Below are 21886 nucleotides of genomic sequence, written 5' to 3' on the forward strand. Positions count from 1 at the left end.
TTTTAAATAAGTAAAGGACGATGAAATCTGATTGATATCTAAGCAGTGAGTACCAGGAAAAAAGAAGGCATTTTAATTAGTGGAGTAAACTAAATAAAGCCATTTAAATGTAAAATCCACAGAGAAAGATGTACAGTTTGTAAAAAGAGAATGGAGAAACCAGAATAAAGTGAGTGTAGCAATGAAAGAACCAGAAAAGTGAAAGTTATCGAGTTCTTATGATTGTTTCTGAGGGCCCAAATCTTGCTTACATGGAAAATGGGAGTTCAGTGTCCTGGAAAGGAACTACTTCATTCAAGGGAGATAGCAAAGAAGAAATAATGGAGAGTTCAAAATAAAGAGTCAAATATGCAGATACATTTATTAAAGTAAACCTGTTCAAAAGAAAAAACCAGGGCTAGCAGAAAACCAACTTGCTGTATTTGACTACCCCTGGTTCTTGGTAGCTTATTGTCATATATTTTAAAGGGGTCATAGTTACTCAATCCTTCACAATCAATTTGCTTTCCAGATGACCTGTAGGGATCAAAATCCTGTTGTTTCTAGGCAGTGCCACCTGGATCAGATAGGAAAAAGGGGGAGTTGTTTTTTATGAAACCATTCTGTTGTGACCTACCATTGCAATCATGTTTCTGGATTAATTTTTGACTCCTTTCTATTAGAATCAAACTAACCATCATTGCATAATCAATATAGAACCCAAAAAAGATCAAAAACTTTTAGTCACTACATAATTTGCATGCATATATACACAAAAGCCCAACTATTTAAAATGCAGGGCCTTCACTGTAATACAAATTACACTGTATGATGAAATCAAGGCCAGACAACTAAAAAAATGACTTAGAATGGCATAGAATTAATACAAGTTCTTACCTAATTTGATGAATTCCATTTGCCAACCCATAGTTGTTCTGACATGAATAGGAGACAGAAATTAGTTCTGCAAGTATCATGAAACTACAGTTCAAGTTCAAAAGCCTAACAACACCCTCCTCTGTTTCTTATGTGAATTGGCATATCCCTGCTCTCTTCCTTTCCGCAGATCACCATCTATACACACTTCACTATACATCTCATCACCTCTGGCAACTGCTGACCTCTTTGAAGAAGTAGAACATCTCCTTTCCAAAGGATTCTCTTTATTTGGGTTTGCATTTATCTTACTGTATTTACCATAAATGGAAACAAACTTGTAACTCGAGTTCCTTTCAGATTCTCTTGTTCTTGAATGAATCTCACCATCCCCATCCTCAACAACACTAGTTGCACTACTAGTGCCACTCGTCGGATGTTGAATCACTTCTTTCACAATGCAGTGACTGTCACTATAGGCCACATTCAGACTGCCCTTGGACACCAAAGGTTTCCCAACAGTAGTGCCATGGCTGGATTCCCGAGCAGTGCATGGTTGTGGGTAATGTGATGTGTTTCCAAGTACAACTGTAGGTTTAGTCATCCTTGCGTGTGTAGGAGATGGAGCCTGTGTTTTGTTCTCCAACAACTTGCGCATCTGTTGAATGACCTCTGAAAGAATTTATAAAGATCAATTAAGAAGGCAGCCATGAGGAACAGAAGCACAACAATAAACACATACATACACACATGAACTAACTCTGACAAGGTGTTGAAAAAGAGATAATTGCATCTGAAATTTCAGAAATGTGGGAAAGATATTAGCTGCATTCAAAAGTTCCCCTAAACTAGCATGATAGATTATCATTTTGGTTTTCAGGGAGTAAAAGTTGAAAAAATAAAGTTGCGACCAGCACATAAACCAAAATCTGGGAGTCACCCAAGCAGCCCATATACCATAACATACATCTCCACCAGGTATATAGCCATATATATAGCTTATATGACAATATATACCACTCAGGACACCAAATAGTTCTCCTAGAAAAAAGGAAAACAGTCGCTGCGATCATCATAAAGAAATATAGTCTATTGCTTCATATGACTGCTTGCTTTTTGTATCTCCAACCATTGTAAAACAATACATCTAGTGAAAATTATTAGATCGAGTTTTGACCATCTCAATCAAAAACCAATTGTTGTCCAGTGAGGGTAGACCTAACCTTTTATGACATTTAACATCACATCTCATAGGCCTGTTCTAAGAGTCATCATTTGGGTAAATTATCCTCGGGCTTATGAGCGGCATTGGTTCACCCCAACAATCCCTCCCTCAACCTAATGCTCCCATGACTCGAACGTATGATCCTCAAATTTGACACAAGTTGTTAGATCAGATTTTAACTATCTCATTTGAAAACCAATTGGTATCTTGTGAGGATAAGCCAAATCTTTTATGGCATTTGACACCCCGTGGGCCTATTCTAAGAGTCATTATTTGGGTGACCCATCACATGCTTAAGAGTAGCATTATTACATCCCAACAAAAATGATTATAAGATCACATAATATTAGAAAATCCTCATGTCTCTTTAGGAGCCCCCTGCATGAAGACTGTGCCACCCATGCACCTTAAACCTTACTAAGAATTTGAAGAAGAAAATCCCATATCCCCATATTTCCTTGTAAAAGAAACTTTTAACTAACGACTTTACACTCATGACCATAAGACATAAATCATGAAGCAAAAATTGGAATACAAGAGGTGTAGTTGCTGACCTTCTAATTGTTTAGGTGCAACATCAAACTGCAGCCACCAAACCTTTCCTTTTTCTGTAGGAAGTTTCACTTTGTGGAATTTGGCAGCAAGAAACAGTGAACCAGCTGCAATATAATGAGGTTTGTACTGCAAGCACAATGTTGTGCAAAGCCTACAGATCCATTCATAGAAGAATTAAAAGCCTCAAAAGGCAGAGATTCAAACTTGGATCTAATGCTAGGTAATATATAGATAACTTTGCAAAGAAAGATTACCAGTCATTGATTAAATTCTGTGCTGCTTTCACAAGGTCATTATTTGAAATCCCCATTCTCTTTAAAGCATCAACAATTGGCTTGTAGGGGTGTTCGATGTTGAGATCAAAAGCAATGGTCCCCAGTAGAAGTCTCTCCCCAATTAATATTAATTCCTTCTGCTTATCAAAAAATTCCTATGTACATAAAGTTGCAGTAGGCAAGTGTGAGTGTGCAACCACATGGGAAACACAGGAACCAAGAAGTAAGGGCAATGAAACCATACTCTCTGCTTGATTCTTTTCAGGGCAGGAGGATCACACCTATAAGTCATCTCATATGCCATAATAATAACATCCCTTAGCAAGCGGGGTGTTTCCTCTGCTTTACAAGCAAGAAACATGCTTACAGTTGCAATTATCTGCAAAAGGTTCACTGTGATATGAAAAAGGCATATAAAGTTGAAGAAATTGAGAATCACTCAAAAATTCATTCTATTGTATATGTTTACATAATTGGGTCCCTATTTAACATATACACAGGGAGCAAAATATAGAAAAAAATAAAATCAAAAATAAAATCACACAAATCACCACAATATCTGCCTCAATCTTTCCCACAATATCCTACAAATCACCATTCAAATCATATCGGATTTCCACACTCCCCCTCAAGTTGGATCATAGATATTAATTATGTCCAACTTGCAAATAAAATCTTCAAAGCTTGATTTCTGTAACCCCTTGGTGAATATATCTACCAATTGTTCCCTTGTAGGGATATAAGTCATGCAAATAGTCCCCTTCTCAATTTTCTCCTTTATAAAGTGTTTGTCCACTTCTATATGTTTGGTCTTGTCGTGCTGAACACGATGATGAGAAATACTAATGGTAGCTCTGTTGTCACAATAGAGCTTGATGGGGAGCTCTATTGTAATGTGTAGTTCTTCCAACAATTTCTGCAACCATAGTCCTTCACACATGCCTTGTGCAACTGCTCTGAATACAGCCTTGGTACTGCTTCTGGCTACTACACTCTGCTTCTTACTTCTCCATGTTACTAGATTCCCTCAGACATAGGTACAGTAGCCTGTAGTAGGCCTTCTGTCATCTGCTGATCCCGCCCAATCTGCATCTGTATATATCTCTACCTTCTTACTGTCACTCTTTTTAAAAAATAGTCCTCTCCTTGGAGAACACTTTAGGTATTTGAGGATCTTATACACTGCTTCCAGATGACTTTCCTTTGGTGAATGCATGTATTGGCTAACCACGCTTACGGCGAAAGCAATGTCTGGTCTAGTGTGAGAAAGGTAGATCAGTCTACCTACTAGTCGTTGATATCTCTCTCTATCCATGGGTTTTTCGTCGCTTTCCGTCATTTTTTTTGCCTTGATAGGGGTATCGCTTGGCTTGCAACCAAGTATGCCGGTCTCAGTCAACAAGTCAAGTACATACTTTCTTTGGGAAATACTAATTCCCTTCCATGATCTGGAGACTTCCATTCCTAAGAAATACCGCATTTAACCTAGATTTTTTTACCTCAAACTCTGTGGCTAAGACCTTCTTCAACCTCTCCACTTCTCTTGTGTCATCTCTAGTGAAAATGATGTCATCGACATACACGATTAGGATGGTCATCCTTCCATCGTTGGACTGTTTGAAGAACATAGTATGATCCGACTGTCCCTATTGGTATCCTTGGTTCTTAATCACCTCTGCAAATCTATCAAACCATGCTCTCGGTGATTGCTTGAGACCATACAGAGATTTCTTCAATTTGCATACCCTGGTTTTTTCTTCTTCCTTACAGAACCCTGGTGGTAGTATCATAAACACTTCTTCTTCCAACTCACCATTCAGAAAGGCATTGTTGATATCAAACTGATGGAGAGGCCAGTCGAGGTTTCCTGCCAAGGATAAAAGAACTTGTATAGTGTTCAGCTTTGCCACTGGTGCAAATGTCTCGGTATAGTCGATGTCGTAGGCCTGAGTGAACCCCTTTGCAACCAAGCGGACTTTGTATCATTTTACTGTGCCATCCGCCTTATATTTCACTGTGAATACCCATTTACAACCCACTGGTTTCTTCCCTCTTGGCAAAGTCATCACTTCCCAAGTCCCATTTTTTTCCAATGCCCTTATTTCTTCCATCACTGCCTCTTTCCATTCTGGAATCTCTAAGGCTTCTTGAATGTTTTTAGGAATCTAGATTCTATCAAGGTTAGTTGTAAAAGCACGACACTTTGCAGAAAGAGCATTAAATGACACAAATTTCGAGATAGGATGGAGAGTATATGAATGAGGTTGTTTCCGAAGAGCAATGGGTAATAGGTTTCAAAATCTCAGTCGATACCGGTACGACTCGGCCGAGTCGTATCCGCCTCGACCATGGCCGGTACCGGACCGATACCCGAGTTGGATATTTTGTTAGCTTGTGAACAAACTCGGTTGAATTGAAGATAAATGAACAGTCTCAGAGTGAATCCCATGGAAACGTTGAGACAACTCCAAGATCATGTTGAGACTTAGCTATTTAGGTAATTGGTAATGGAAAAAAAAGAAGGTAATATTGGAGTAGAAATGGTGGAGAAGATAAGAGGATCAAAACCCACGAAAATGAAAAATATATAGTACAGAGAGTTAGAACCCTGCATCTTAGAGTCGCCGGCGAGGTTGAAGAAGCACGCCTGCTTGTTCGGATCCCCCAAGTTCCTGCCAGAGATGGAACTAAGTGACATGAGAAGGAGGCAGAGTTGCTAGACTCCGACACCGCTGTTATCAAAGGAGAACGATGTTAGGTGGCTGATGGAAGTGGGAGAAGAGAGAAATGGGCCTGCGGAGGAGCTGGTTGAGAGGAGAAATGGGTATATTGAGAGAGAGATAGGTGTTTGACTGGTCAATGAGGGTTATGGGTATTTAATAGAGATGAGGATTTAGGTTTTAAATAATATGTATTTGTTTTTTTAAGTAGATAATGAGTATTTAGTGGGGATTTAGGTTTTAAATAATTTGATGAAAATTATAATGATAGAAAATGAATAATGAATATTAGACTTATATCAAATAAATAGGAAATTAATATTTATATAAAAATTAAAATTAATGAATATTTTATAAGAAAAAATATATTTATTTTTTTAAAGATGAATCATGGTTTCATTTTTTTAATAATTAAAATTATTTTTTTTAAAAGTCAAAATATTTAATTTTAAAAAAATTTATAAAAAAAAGTTTACTTTTTATTATTTTCATCTTCAATAAGAAACATTTATTATCAAGTGATTAAATTAAAATATTTTTAGAGATTTTTAATATTATTATAAATTATCCCAAGAGTGCTTTTATTATAATTTGAATAATTTGAATATAATAGAAGTTTATTTTATTAATTTTTCACTCTACTTATTTATATTTAATTTTTTAATAATTTTCATAATTTTTTAAAATTATTTTGAGCTCTTAAATTAGAATTTTTTACGTATCACCCGATACCGATCCGAGATACCGAGACCTATGTGCCTCAGGACCTCCCGAGTCAATGACTGATACCGCGACTTTGAACTATGATGGGTAAGTCATCTGTTACCTGATCAGGATTGAAGCCAGACTCCTGAGGGGTTGGAACTATCACCGGTTCTAACTCTTTTAGTGCTTCGGAGATGAGTGTCTCATTGGACTTCGATTTTGGCCTCCTTAAGTAGACGAGTGTTTCCTTATTTGTCTGTAATTCTGTATCTCCTCCTAAGTTCAAATGTTTTTTTGTATTAGGCGAAAGGGTAAATATAAGGCACGGAGTGGATTCAAACATAGTAACATCGAGGTACTCTAAGGTCAAGGGTGGTCGAACTTCACTCACGGACTCCCCCTGAAGCAAGTAGTAGGGAGTATGCTAAAAGAATGACATCTAGGCTAACATATAGCTTCTATGAAATTGGGTCATAGCATTTGTAGTCCTTTTGTGTGGAAGAGTAGCCAAGAAAGACACATTTAAGTGCTCTAGGATCCAATTTGTTCCACTTAGGTCCGTGAGTGTGGACAAACACAGTGGACCCAAAGACACGAAGTGGAAGATGTGCACCGAGTCTAGAATGAGGAAAAAACTCTTGGAATTTCTAGAGGGGTGTGACAAAAGATAGGACCTGACTAGGCATTCGGTTAATAAGGTATGTGGCTGTCAAAATGGAGTCACCCCAAAATTATAAGGGCATGTGAGAGGTAAACAACAAGGCACGAACAACTTCAAGAATATGTCAATTTTTCAGTTCTACAATCCCATTTTGCTGAGGGGTGTCAACGGAAGAACTTTGATGGATAATACTATTTTCTTGTAGATAAATGCTTAAGAAGTGATTGAAATACTCAGTACCATTATCAGTACGAAGAATTTGAATTTTGGTGTGAAATTGAGTTTGTATCATAGAGTGAAAGTTCATGAAGACTGATCGAACCTCAATTTTATCAGTCAACAAATATACCTAACACAGGCGAGTGTGATCATCAATAAAAGTAATAAACCATTTTTTATGGGTCCTATTAGGGGTAGGTAAGGGTCCCCATAAATCATTATGAATTAGAGTAAATGGTATGGAAAGTCTATACTTAGATTTAAGAAAAGACGCCCGATGATGTTTGGCAAGTTCACACACTCCACACTGAAAATCCAATGAAGCTTTATTTGAACATAGTGAAAGAAATAAATGTTTTAAGTACTGAAAACTAGGATGACCCATCCTTTTGTCCCATAACAAAAGTTCACTGTCCCTAGGACGAGATGCATAATTACAAACAGTAAGAGAACACTATCCACGCACATCAGTTTCATCGAAGTAATATAGACCCTCACGTTCCTTAGCACTACCAATCATCTTCCCCGATGATAGGTCTTGAAAAACACAATGAAAGGGTAGGAATTTAGCTGAGCAATTAGACTGTTTGGTAAACTGGCTAATAAACAGCAAATTGCAAGATAAATATGTACATGTAGGACATGGTTGAGAGTAATAGACTTAGAAATACGAATACTCCCTTTGCCAGCAACTAGGGATAAAGTACCATCTATAATTTTTACTTTTAAATTACCGGCACGGGGAGAGTATGTAGAAAATAAATGATGAGCATCAGTCATATGATCAGATGCACCAGAGTCAATAATCCAGGGAGTAATATGAAACATGGTGCTAAGTGTTGTCAGAAAGGTACCTTTGTGGGCCAAAGAACCAGAGGATAGAGTAGTAGAAGACTGACCAGAGGCTTGGAAATTAGAAAAAAATTCATATAATTTCGCAAGTTGGTCGAAATTTAAACCCACACTAGAAGTTGATTGATGAATTTCTATGGGTGTTTTGTCTGCCTGGGTTTCGGTGGAGATCTGATGACTATGGGCTTTCAATCCGGGGGCTTGCTGTGTAAAGTCCAGCAAGTGTCTTTAGTGTGGCCCAATTTCTTACAATGCTCACAATAAGTCCTCTTGGATTGTCTTGGGCCTGATCCAAAGTGAGGCCCACCAAATCCAGCATGAGGCCCACGGGTTACAAGGGCTGAAGCCTCGGGCCCAGACAAGAGATGTTCCCTCAACATCACTCTCCTTCTGCTTTCCTCTCATCGCACCTTAGAGAAGACCTCTCGGATGGAGGGCAACGGCCGACGACTAAGTACTTTGCTCCTGACGCCGTTAAGCTCGCGGTTCAGCCCCGCTAGAAACTCGAAGACCCTCTCGTTCTCCATCTTCTTCTTGAACCGCATACTATCACCCATGCACTCCCATTCCTCTTCGCAGTTGAGATCGAGATCTTGCCACAAACCCAACATCTCGGTGTAGTATTCTGTGACTTCCCGATCTCCTTGCTTCATCTGCCAGAGCTGTGTCTTGAGTTTAAAGATTTGGGAAGCATTCTCGGCATCGGAATATGTTTCCCATATCGCATCCCACACATCCTTTGCCGTCGGGAGGAACATATAAGTTTTGCCAATGACTGGCTTCATGGAGTTAATCAAGCATGAGGTGATGAAGGAATTTTCGGACTGCCATTTCTGGGATGCTGCTACATCGGTTGGAGGTGGTCGCCGAGTCTCGCCGATAAGAAACCCTTACTTTCCCTTTCCGTTAATAACAAGTTTGATTGTCTGCGTCCACTTTTTGTAATTCTTATCGTTCAATTTTTCAACGGTAAGATGGAGTGGAGAGTTGTCGAATGCACCGACCGAACCCATTGTGGAGTTTATCTCCGACTTTTTTTCATGGGTTGCCGATTGACTGGACTCATGACGTCTCCTTTTTGGGCAGCCATCGATTGATTAGGGTTTTAGAGCAAACCATGCTTTGATACCATGAAGAAACTGAGAATCACTCAAAAATTCATTCTATTGTATATGTTTACATAATCGGGTCCCTATTTAACATATACACATGGAGCAAAATATGGAAAAAATACAAATATGGAAAAAATAAAATCACACAAATCACCACAATATCTGCCACAATTGGAGCCTTAATCTTTCCCACAATATCCTACAAATCACCATTCAAATCATACCGAATTTCCACAAAAGCATATCCATCTAAATAGAATCAAAATTTAATACTCAAGTCAACTTGAAAATACTAGTATTTCATCAAGCTCCAACCTCTTCGTACAACTATTGCATAAGCAAGTTGTGACTTGCCAATTAATCCTTTGAATCATGTAATCAAATCAATCTCAGCAATTTCAATGAAGGAAGATAAAATAATACAAGAGAACCACATTCTAAGGGTACCTGTTTTTGTTTATTTATATGTGTATATATATACATACATGTTTATTTATTTATTGAACACTTATGCTACCTTGAGTTATTAATATGAAAAAACATATATCAAGCCAGTTAAAATTAAATTTACACCACCTATAGATTGCAGTGGCTTCTTATTCCATATGTGTATTAGCCACCCCTTTCTTTCAATATAGAAAACAAAGTTGCATGTACCTCAACTATAAAACATGGAAACTTTCCTTGGACTCTCTTAAGTAAGTTCCAAAGAGAATGAAAATAGAGAATGGTTTTTGAATAATACTTGTCTATGTATTAAATATATTTACAGCCTATTTATAATGTTTACAAGGAAAAAAGAAAAGGAAATTATTCCACTTCAGACCTACAATTACTCCACTAAATCAGCTACTAATTATAGGAAATAAATACCAAGCCAACCATACAGAAAAAGAAACAATCCCAAATTAAATCCCAACGTATACAAACTGTACAATCAAGCAACTGCATGCATTCTCCAACACTCCCCTCAAGTTGGCGAGTAAAAGGTCTTCACTCTCAACTTGTTTGTGATAGATTGGAATGGTTGAGCTGCAGGTCCCTTAGGCAGTATGTTGGTTAACTGTCTTTTTGAGAATATATAGGGGGTGTATATCAACCCACCATCCGGTTTCTCTTTGGTAAAATGAAGATTGACTTTAACGTGCTTAATTCAGTTACATTGAACTGGATTATAGGCTATACCAAAACCCAACTTGTTATCTCTATAAAGTTTCGTAAAACCTTCCCAACTTATTCTAAGATTACTAAAAATAATTTTTATCCAGAGTCTATGTGCCATGGCTTGAAATTTTGCTTCAACACTCGACCTGGCAACCACAAAGTATTTCTTACTTCTCCAAGTTACCAAATTCCCTCCTAAGAATGTACATTAGCTAGATGTTAACAACTTAATGATGACTGATCATGCAGAATTAGCATCTCTATAAACCAAAAGTGTCATCCTCCTAGTTTTCTGAAACAAAATACCATTGTTAGGAGTTAACTTGAAGTATGTATCTGAGCAACTTACCTCCATGCGTACATCATTGGGATTGTGCATAAATTAGCCCACCGTACTCATAGCATGTGCTATATCAGGTCTACTATGTGATAGGTAAATTAACTAACCATATGGGTGTATTTACCAACTTACACCCCAACAATTTGGTTTCTCTAAGGAGATTTAAAATATACATGTGTTGTGAAATCACAATTCCCTCATTTGACCGAGTAACTTCAATCCCTAGAAAGTATTTAAGTCTTCCTAGGTTTTAATTTCAAACTTTTTTTCCAACATCTCTTTTAATCTCCACATTTCTTCTAAATTATTTCCTATCACAATGATATCATCAACACAAATAATGAGAACTAACACGAAATATGGGATGAATAATAATAAGTTCTATCTATTGGATTGATTATACACAGTTTATATAGGAGATTATAAGAGAAGAAATAGGAAACAAGAGACATAATAGGAAACTCACTTGTTCCTAAACTAACTTATTCCTAAATCATAAAACTATTTATTTATAGAAATAGGAAACTAACATAATAGGAAAATAATTTTCCTATTCTATTTACAGCTCAACAAGAACGGTTATTTTTCCATTCTTCGAATGTTTAACAAATAGTGTATGGTCCTCGTGGCTTTAGATATAATTCATGTTCTTCATTTGCTTTAGTAAACCTTCCAAACCAAGTTCTAAGGAACTGTTTAAGCCCATACAAAACCTTCTTCAACCCAACAGACCTTGTTCCACTTGAAATTTTATTCTAGACCAGCTGGTATCTCCATATAAACCCCATCCTCTAAATTCCCATAGAGGAATGCATTCTTTACATCAAACTGTTGCAAGAACCAATCAAAGTTAGTAACAAAGGATAGCAATGTATGAATAGTATTCATCTTTGCCATAGGAGCAAAGGTTTCTTGGTAATCTATACTAAAAGTCTGAGTATATCCCTTAGCTACTAATCTTATTATGCCTTTCAAGTGTCTTATTTGCCTTGTACTTTACCATAAACACTAATTTATACCCAGCCTGTTTATTCCAAGAAGGATGATCATAGTCTCTCAAGTATCAATGCACTCATTTCCTCTTGCATTACCTTCCTCCAATCCCTAATGCCACTTGAACAATTTTGGGCATGTTGGTGGTGTTAAAATCGGTAACAAATAGGTAAATGAAGATCATCAAACACATTAGAACTTGACTCAAGTTGAGTTTCAGTTCCTTCTTCTGAGATGACAATTGGAGCAACACTTCAAGATTCAAGAGAATATTGCATTCTCCTAGAGTAAACCTTGAACTGTGTGTAGCATATCTCTCTTGTTCTCTCCTTTAGACGACATAATCAAGAATAATAGATTTAGGAACCGCAAGTTCAAAATTAGTGAGTTTAGGTGAGTCTTACAAATGAATTAAGGAATGACTCTAAGAGCTTAGGATAAAAACAAACACTGGTTTGAAGTCAGACCCATGGGCAATTTTAATATAGTAGACAAACAAACTTAGAAAAAAACTTCTTACCTTCTACAAATGGCTCCTGCTAAAGATAAGGTTGAAAAAAAAATGACTAATTTTCATAAAGGTAACATCTATAGACATGAAAATTTTCTTGAAAGTCGGATGATAGCATTTATATCCTTTTTTAATACACACTTTGGGGCTCTAGGATCAAGTTTTGTTCTTTAGTGAGCATGAATATGAATGAAGGCTACACAACCAAAAATTCTAGGAGGTATACAACTATAACCATCAAATTAGGGATAGAACTTACAAAGTTAACTCATGGGTGATTGGAAGTCAAGAACTTGAGAGGGTAATTTGTTAATAAGATAGCCCCTAACAGGTGATTGGAAGTCAAAAACTTGAAAGGGTAATTTGTTTATAAGATAAGTAATAGTAAGGATAACTTACCCGCAATAGGTTTTGGGAACATTCATTTGGAAAATCAAGGCTCTAGTGATTTCAAGCAGATGTTTGTTTTTTCTCTTTGCTATATCATTATGTTGTGGGGTATCACTACAAGAAGATTGGTGAAAAATGCTTTCTTGTTGTAAGTATGGTGATAGATGTTGGTTAAAGCATTCCCTCCCACTATTAGGTCTCGAGGTTTAGATTTTCTTAATTAAATTGGGTACTCATCATTTTATGATAAACATGAAACATAGTACTAACATTCAAATTTTGTTTCATAAGGTAAACCTAATTAACTCTCATACAATTATCAATAAAAGGTATTAACCACCTTACCTTGGAAATGCTTTGGACCTTTGTATGCCATCAAACATCTTTGTGAATTAAATTGAAACAAATAGAACTAAGGAAAAGATAGTCGAAGGTGCTAATCAAGTTCACAGACATCACAATAAAAATTTTGAATGTCTAATTTTTTAAACACACTAGGAAACATCTTGTTTAATAAGGTAAATGGTGGATGACAAAGGCGAAGATGGAATAACCAAACTTTAGTTTTTTTGGACTAGGAGAGAGGCATGAGCCTATTGCACCACTTTTAGCTTCAAGCAAAATACTGTCCATCTTTCTCTTTAGCACACTCAATCATCTTCCAAATACAAAATTCCTGTAAAGTACACTCAAAAGGTGTGAAATGCACATGGCAATTCAGATTTGTGGCGATTCTAGAAATGAAAAAGTTAATAGAGAGCTTAGAACAATGCAAAACATTTTTAGACAGAAATATTTCCTCAACCAGCTATGGTGACAGTTTTCATTTGCATTTTTGATTTTTTGACTTCTCAAGCATGAGTTGTAGGTTAGGAAGCAACTCAAAGAATTAGTCATATGGGCCAAAGGTCCTAAGTCATAATCTAAGGGCTTGAAAACCGTTCTTTTAAGACATTTAGGGTGAGAAAATGCTTACCTATTTGAGCATAACATGTTGTCCCCCTTGGCTTCTCAAGTTATGATATGAATTGCTTTAATTTTTGACATCTTCATTCAATTCTCCCACTAAGCTGACATTATTGTATGAGAGTTTTTCATCAATGTTAGCAAGATTAACTTGACATTTGTACCTGTGGTTTCCTTCTCAGCCTCCATTTTCTCTTCCAAAAACATTTGGAGGCTTTCTATGGAGTTAGTAATATGACTCTTGTATGTTTCAGCTTCCGGTAGTAAATACACCAGTGAGAGTCCTTGTCACTAGACCTTCTGCCCTTATTCCTTCTAATGTCTGTGGCCTAGGCAGCAGTAGCAATACTAGTGGTCTGGCCAGTAGCAACGACAACGATTTCAATTAGGCAGTGACTAATGTTGATCCATCTGTAAGGTTTTGATCTAACACAATGCCTTTTTATCTCTTTTTCCCTTCTAACAATTGCAAAAGTTTCCCTTAAGGGATGAAGAGTTTCTTTACTAAGAATTTGGATTATAATTTAATCAAAATCATCATATAAACTAACCAAGAAATAAAAACTCTCTCCCTTTCAATGAACTCTTAATACATTATCGTATCTTTACTGCACTCCATTTTTAAATTCTGATATGCATTTGATCCAAGCCATAAATATCATATAACATTGTAATATTCAAGCACTGAAAATTATCTTGTTTGGTATCATGAATTCTAATCTGTACTTCATGAATTTGACCAGCATCTCTAACCTTTGAATAATTTTGACGACTTCTCAAATCTACCTTGTAGAGAGGAACATACAAGCTATGTTGATCCCTAGTTGCATTGAGTTCTATAATCAGAATATTATTAGAAAATCCTAGTCATCCAAAGCATTGAATTTTGGGTCATTCTTTCTTATCTTTGGCCCAAGTAAATGACTCAATTTTCCTTTTCCTTTCAGGTAAGTTTTTTCCAATTGTGACCACTCTAGGTAATTGCCTCCATTTAGTTTAAATGTGGTTGAAATACTCCGGAATTCTTCTGGTTTTTTACTGCACTCCATTTTTAAATTCTGATATGCATTTGATCCAAGCCATAAATATCATATAACATTGTAATATTCAAGCACTGAAAATTATCTTGTTTGGTATCATGAATTCTAATCTGTACTTCATGAATTTGACCAGCATCTCTAACCTTTGAATAATTTTGACGACTTCTCAAATCTACCTTGTAGAGAGGAACATACAAGCTATGTTGATCCCTAGTTGCATTGAGTTCTATAATCAGAATATGATTAGAAAATCCTAGTCATCCAAAGCATTGAATTTTGGGTCATTCTTTCTTATCTTTGGCCCAAGTAAATGACTCAATTTTCCGTTTCCTTTCAGGTAAGTTTTTTCCAATTGTGACCACTCTAGGTAATTGCCTCCATTTAGTTTAAATGTGGTTGAAATACTCCGGAATTCTTCTGGTTTTTTACTGCACTCCATTTTTAAATTCTGATATGCATTTGATCCAAGCCATAAATATCATATAACATTGTAATATTCAAGCACTGAAAATTATCTTGTTTGGTATCATGAATTCTAATCTGTACTTCATGAATTTGACCAGCATCTCTAACCTTTGAATAATTTTGACGACTTCTCAAATCTACCTTGTAGAGAGGAACATACAAGCTATGTTGATCCCTAGTTGCATTGAGTTCTATAATCAGAATATTATTAGAAAATCCTAGTCATCCAAAGCATTGAATTTTGGGTCATTCTTTCTTATCTTTGGCCCAAGTAAATGACTCAATTTTCCTTTTCCTTTCAGGTAAGTTTTTTCCAATTGTGACCACTCTAGGTAATTGCCTCCATTTAGTTTAAATGTGGTTGAAATACTCCGGAATTCTTCTGGTTTTGAGTGTTTATATTTGTTTGGGAAGTGGTGGAAGAGATAGGAGATTGTTCTGTCATATTGAGAAAACCGGAAATAGGATGGGATTACTGTAATGAGGAGGGCAAAATTTGGGTGTTTTTTTCCCCTTTATAGGGGTGGGGGGCTGGGACTTAGTTGTACAACCAAATCCACACCAAGGAAGGAAACACACACTAGAAAAAAGGAGCCACTGAAAAATAGGTTTCGAACCAATGCCGACAATGAAGGCTGGAAGGACCTAACAATTCCAACAATTAATGCTGGAAAAAATTACGACTAATGCCAGCAATTGGGCCAGTCGATGGAAGGAAAAAAGGCTACTAAGCATAAGACTTGATACCATGAAAACAGAGAAAGATTTCTAAATAATACTCGTGTATTCACTGAATATATTTACAACCTACTTATAATGTCTATAATGAGAAAAAGAAAAAGAAATTATTCTATTCTAGGCCTAAAATTACTCCACTAAATCAGTTAGCCACTAATTATAGGAAACAAATACCAAGTCAACTAATTTAATCCCAAATTAAATTTCAATCTATACAGGTTGTATAATCCAACAATTACTGCACGGATTCTCCAATAGAAACATAACTACACTAGCTACCAACTGAATATTACGAGAAAAACATGGTAACCAAACTCCAACAAAAATGTCCACAATTTTACATTGAAGTAAATATGAACTCCTGACTTACCATTTCTACAACATTATTTTAACAGGCAAAAGTTGAATATGATGCTCTCTTAACAAAGCTTCCTAATGCCTAATATCATTAAAAAAACCAACATGGCAACATAAATGCATTAGAAGCTACCATTCATCTCCCAATATCAAGGTAATATTTCTTAAAATATGGGCCCTAATATTTAATAGAAAAGCAATCTCACCATGAAAATGTCAAATTTGCAATGAGTCAGTGACCAATATTTTTAGAATCAAACATAATCATGTTCCACAGATTGTGTCCCAATTATAAATGTAAGACTATGACGCATAGACTAAGAAGCATAGTTCATGAATGTTAATTCCACCAAGAATCTTTCAAATTAGTGGTCCTTTAGACAACGGGGAATAGGGAAGAAAGCATAAGAAGATGAATTATGAAGTGTACCTGCCAATCATTTTTTGCAAGAGACTGACGCAGATAAAAGCGATGGCACAACATCAGTGCAGTTGCTATTGCCACCTGGGGCCTGAAATATTGAACATCAATAATCACCACCTCTGTTACACAACAGTATCTTAAGAACTTCTTGATATAGAATTAAGGTGGGATGTGAAAAAAAATAAAACATGGCAGAAAGGAGTACGCTCCCAAGAGCAAATAAAACATGATCAAGACAGAAAGATCACACTCAATAGCACTCAGCTTTGAAAGAATACTCACAGAGACATTCTGAAAGGTACATCATCTGAGATAATTAAAGGGGTTTTAAAGAAGTTAGATTGACATTTTTAAAATGATGACTCTTAAAATTAGTGGGTCAAAAGGAGACTTGTGCATCCAATTGCATATAGCTAGGCTGGATCTTAGATGATAATTGATGGAACAGTTGGAGATGCCAAACAAGTTGAAGGTAAACAAAGGCCTGAATCATTTAATCATACATGAACTACTGAATAGCTCTAAGGTGTCTAATCAAAACAACCACTACACACTACCAAGGAGTAAAAAAGTTAATAGAAATCAAGAAACAGATGGCAAAGGAAACACTTTAGACAAAACTACAACTGCACACGCTTTTTTGAAGTGGTAAACAGGTACTGCGAGACATGTTTTCAATCTTAGGTGGGGACTTGAACCCAGATTCACAAAACAATCTCCAAACTCGAGTTTTAACATCAAAGCTAGTAGGCATCTTTCACAAACTAATACAATGTGAACACAAGATGAAGAGAGTCAACCTTGTCAACCTTACAATCACAAAAAAACCTCAGATTTCTAGCACTACAAGATCTCACATACTGGCATGAATGGTCAAATCATAACTGCAGCTTACACTTTAAGCTTCATGCCAAGTTCCCAAAGAAATGAACAATACAACTTCCGTGACTGTGCTTCCTTCTTAGGGTCAATGCCATCCTTCCGAGATGGAGAATGATTTTCTATTTCTTGTATACTGAAGTACCACTTACGTGCAGAGCACTGAGGCTCTTCTGGCATGTACAAGCTAATTGCATCTCTTGCAATTCCATGCTGAGAAGGATTTCTTCGTAACTGTTCAGACATGGTCACCTTCTATTCCCAAGGAAACAAAAGGGAATTGTGAACCTAAAATACAACTGTTGAAGCCCTGTTTATTTAGCAGCTCTCTCTCTCTCTCTCTAGGGCAGACTAATTTCCTGCAGGGAGAAAAAAAAAAGCTAATAAGATATCATTGATATATTGATCATGCACATAAAAAGCTAGGAACAAGATTGTTTTCAGAGACAAAACAGGCAAAAAACAAAAAGAAAAAAACCAAAAAAAAAAAGGGACAGCACCTTTACTGGCTATATTGATTATTGTATGCTAAAAAACAGTAATAGAATGGACCAAACAAAGACCACATATATGTAAATAACAACTTAAAGCAGACCAAAATTTCTTATCACTGATCCTTCCCAGGGAAATTTGTTGGTTTAGATGACAAGAACAATTCATGTACTTCCCAAGCAGTTAAACCACCAAACAGGTTCTCCCAGAACAAATAACCTGCAAGATTTCTCGGATAAGAATCCCTTAGTTAAATCTTTCTATAAGAAAGTTTGAAAAGGAGAGCGGATGATTTTGCAAATAGAGATCTGGGGCCATGTGATTCCTACAAATGTGGTATTCTTTGTTCATGCTGCAGCTAGGACTAGACTATTAACTATCAACAAATTAGTCAAAAGATGGTGAACCATCCGAAATTGGTATTGCATCTGAAATTGGACATTGAAACTGGAGGTCATTCACTGAATCATTGCTTGGAAGCTTATCTCTTGTCAACCCTTGTTCTTTCTATTTTTGGAGTTCTTGATGGAAATGGAAGGTAAGCCACAGGAACGGTAAAATATCAACCAATTAAGGGAAGAGTAAAGCAGACAGAGAGGGAAAGGTGTGTGAGTTGGCGGTGGTCCCAAGTGGGACAAAGCACTTAGAAAAAAACCCTCAGTGATGGGCTTAGGAGCTCCTACAGATGGTTGAATTTCTAAACACACCAAGGGCTCTAAATGTAGATGCTCAAGATTACACCCATTTGTTGGAAATGCATAATCAAGTGCATTGCCTTTGTTGATTGTCAGGCCAAAAAGGTCAGGCCTGTGAAAGCTGTTCCAATTAATGAGAATCCTGTTAGGCCTACAAGCTTAGGAGGCCTAAACTTGCCATAGATCAACACTTGACCCAACATTATGCATGAGGAGGTAACGCACCTTTTCATTGTGATGGGTCTTGCCTCCTCTTAATTCGGTTGATACAAGCCCAATACATGTACATTCTATCTCACCTTGATGTGAGTCTAGTTCCATCTACCAAATCAAGACCCTTGCCTAGTCTCAAGTATCCAATAGTAAGATCGCTAAGTCCACCATTGATATGCACCGAGTACACGTAGGATCTCTCAAACTTGGCTCTTGATTTGAATGGACATAATAACATCAAGGTGTCCTGTCCCAAAAGATGTCCTCAATGTGGACACAACTGGAGTGGCCATGGAGTAGAATGAACAATGACAGACCATCTTTGCATTGAAAAAGCAGTACATTCACAGTATTTTCAAAGCACATTGGGTGCAGGGGAATGTATGTTGTGGTTTACATCATCACACCCACATTATTCACTAAGAAGTAAGGTCCATGCTACCTCTGAAGGATCAGATTCACGCTACCACTGAAGGGTTGAGTCCATACCTCCCTTAAGAGATCACTTCTAGAAATCAAGGGGGAATGGCATCCTTCCTTTTGTCATTTATGGAAAAAAATGAGTAACATCTCATGGACAAGTTATCTCCTATCCGTAGATAATAGGGAAAATTACTTCAGGATCTGTCATAGGCAAGTTTCCATGTTGCATGGGCAACTATCCAAATGGGTAGGTAGCTATGCCAAGTTCAACTTTCAGCTTAACATGGTGTATTGGAGATAATGATGCAAAGCAAGTATGAAACATTGCAATGTGCACAAAATCATGTAAATGGATAACTATTCAGTACACATGGCACTGGACCATTGGCCATGTAGCAATGTATTCTGGGCAATTCAACAAGAAGTTCAATGTGTTGCATTGCAACACATGGCACAGGATGATAGGTCCATGTGGAGCATATGAAATCGGAGATCAACAGCTCTCTAGGTTATCTTCGAAAACTCGAAACAAATGTTGGCAGATTGAAAAGGCAGGTTCATGGGGAGAGTGAAGAAAAAGATGTGGCCTGTAGTCATGATAAGCATTTTGGGAGGGAGCAGTGGAAAGAGCACAATAGAAGAATGTTGAGAGCCTAGAAAATATCATATGAAAGCTTAAACAAATGTCTTTGCACTCCTTTTTTTCTATGGTCATTATATCAACTTCAGATCACAAGGCTCTTGTTGGATTTCATAAAAAATATAAAAGGAGTTTGAGTTGTAGTTCCCTGTGCAAAGCTATTTTTCTTCTATTTTCTTCAGCTTCAGGCTGGATATGATGTTTCCCGTTTTTTTGTTTTCTTTGGGGGATTCATTTACTTGGGATGTACTAGGGTTTGTATGCTTTTCTGCATTACAATAATATTATCCTTATCAAGATTTATAAAGATTCCCAGAAATTTTCTGCAGTTACTAAAAGCAGCCAGGTTGATTTCCCCTGTTTGTGATAAATGTACCAAGAATTCAAAATTTTCACATTATCTGACAAAAATTTCTAAAAAACAGAGAAAATAAAATTACATATGCCTATAAGGGCAAGGAAGTCTCTCTTTTCCATATCCTTAGCCAAACATGGTAAGTATTTTAAGGTTTTCCAAACATAGAATCGGAGCTAAAACAACGAGCCCCCACAAATCAAGCATGAAATCAACACAGAGATCGACGATTCACACAAAATAAACGAAATTAATCATTTTAAAGTAAAATTCCATCAATTTGCTCGAACGTATCAAAATTCCGGAAGAAAACCAAATCAATACTCCCTTTATTTTCCAAAAATATGCATCGGAAGAAAGCAAAAAGAACATCAACCCAAAATTCACTTACTTGAAGTAAATTTCTCCTAAACCAGGCGCAGCGTAATAGAAGAAGACGAACACTCAGACACGTGGGGTTAAACCTTAAGAGAAAACCCTAAGCTGAAGCTACCGTTAACAACTTATAATTCAGTTGACGACTTGAAGTTGACTCCCTCTTGCATAATAGTGCTTCTACAACTCTGCATGTTTCTACGCGCAAACATACCGCGTACAAAGTCCACGTCTAACGGTCTGGGCCGGGATCAGCCCTACCGGCCCCAACAGTATCATATGGATTCAGCTGAGTTTGGGCCGGTCCAATTTGGAATTATTATAATCACAAACAACGGTGTAAGCCAAGCGACAAACAAATGGTAAGGCTGCAAGCCTGCAACTTGATCCAATCATATTTTTTACTGGCTTCAATAATTTAATTTGCAATATAGGTTCTCGGTAAATCTTAATACTTATTATTTAATAACTTTAAGATAAATTATACTTAAGTTGTTATAAATTATACTTAAGTTGTTGACTTAAAATTTATTATTTAATTATTATTTTAAATATTAAAATTATTTAATAAAATTAACTTAAAATTTATTTTAAATCATCAAATTAATATATTTATCCTTATAAATTATAATTAGGGTAAAGAATGTTGAGTAACAATGAAGATCATAAAGTAGCAAAAGAAATGAAGATGTAAACTTAAAAATAATTTAATTATTTTTACTTATTATTTAAAGTTGTTTTTAATTTTAAATAATACTATTAAGTTATTTTATTAAACATAATTTATTTAATGATTTAAATTAAATTATTAAATCACTTTAAATTATTAAATTAGTTTACCAAACATCCACTAAGCTAAACTTTAAAAAAAATTGCAACCTGAATTACATTTAGGCAAATCGAAACAAAATTATATGGAGGATGATATTAAATTGAAAATTGATGCATTATTTGAAAGTTAGGTTATTTTTTTTTAGATATTATGAATAATTTACTTTAACTTTTTTGTTTTACTGTTGAAAAGTATTTTTGTAATTAAGTTAAAGAATAGTTATAATTCGTTCAAGTTTTACTAGAATGGCATTAAAGAGTCATTATTTCTTTTAATTGGAATGGGTTATGTAAATTATTAATTATGAACTCAAATTTTTTTCCTTTTTTTTAGCAATTAGAAAAGGTAATTTTGTGATATGTATATCTTCAATGACATATAATTAATGTCTTGAATATTATATCCATATAATTTT

The 21886-nt window shown here is 36.0% G+C and overlaps 1 protein-coding gene across 2 annotated transcripts; it reads right to left on the minus strand.

Moving 5' to 3' along the window:
* Positions 1-707: 707 nt before the first annotated feature.
* Positions 708-20808, minus strand: LOC100266147 (cyclin-T1-3). 2 transcript variants are annotated; one of them, XM_002281072.5, is made up of 7 exons: positions 20656-20808; positions 17463-17805; positions 16574-16655; positions 3155-3289; positions 2890-3065; positions 2635-2786; positions 708-1527 (listed from the first exon to the last, which is right to left on the minus strand). In XM_002281072.5, exons 2-7 carry the CDS (start codon positions 17690-17692, stop codon positions 974-976), a joined length of 1329 nt encoding a protein of 442 aa, XP_002281108.1. In that variant the 5' UTR covers positions 17693-17805; positions 20656-20808; the 3' UTR covers positions 708-973. The 2 variants fall into 2 exon arrangements, with proteins under 2 accessions (XP_002281108.1, XP_019072364.1); XM_019216819.2 differs by lacking the exon at positions 17463-17805 and having other exon boundaries at positions 20656-20807.
* Between the last annotated feature and the right edge of the window lie 1078 nt (positions 20809-21886).

The sequence above is a fragment of the Vitis vinifera genome, chromosome 18 (assembly GCF_030704535.1).
Source record: "Vitis vinifera cultivar Pinot Noir 40024 chromosome 18, ASM3070453v1".
Classification (NCBI taxonomy): domain Eukaryota; kingdom Viridiplantae; phylum Streptophyta; class Magnoliopsida; order Vitales; family Vitaceae; genus Vitis; species Vitis vinifera.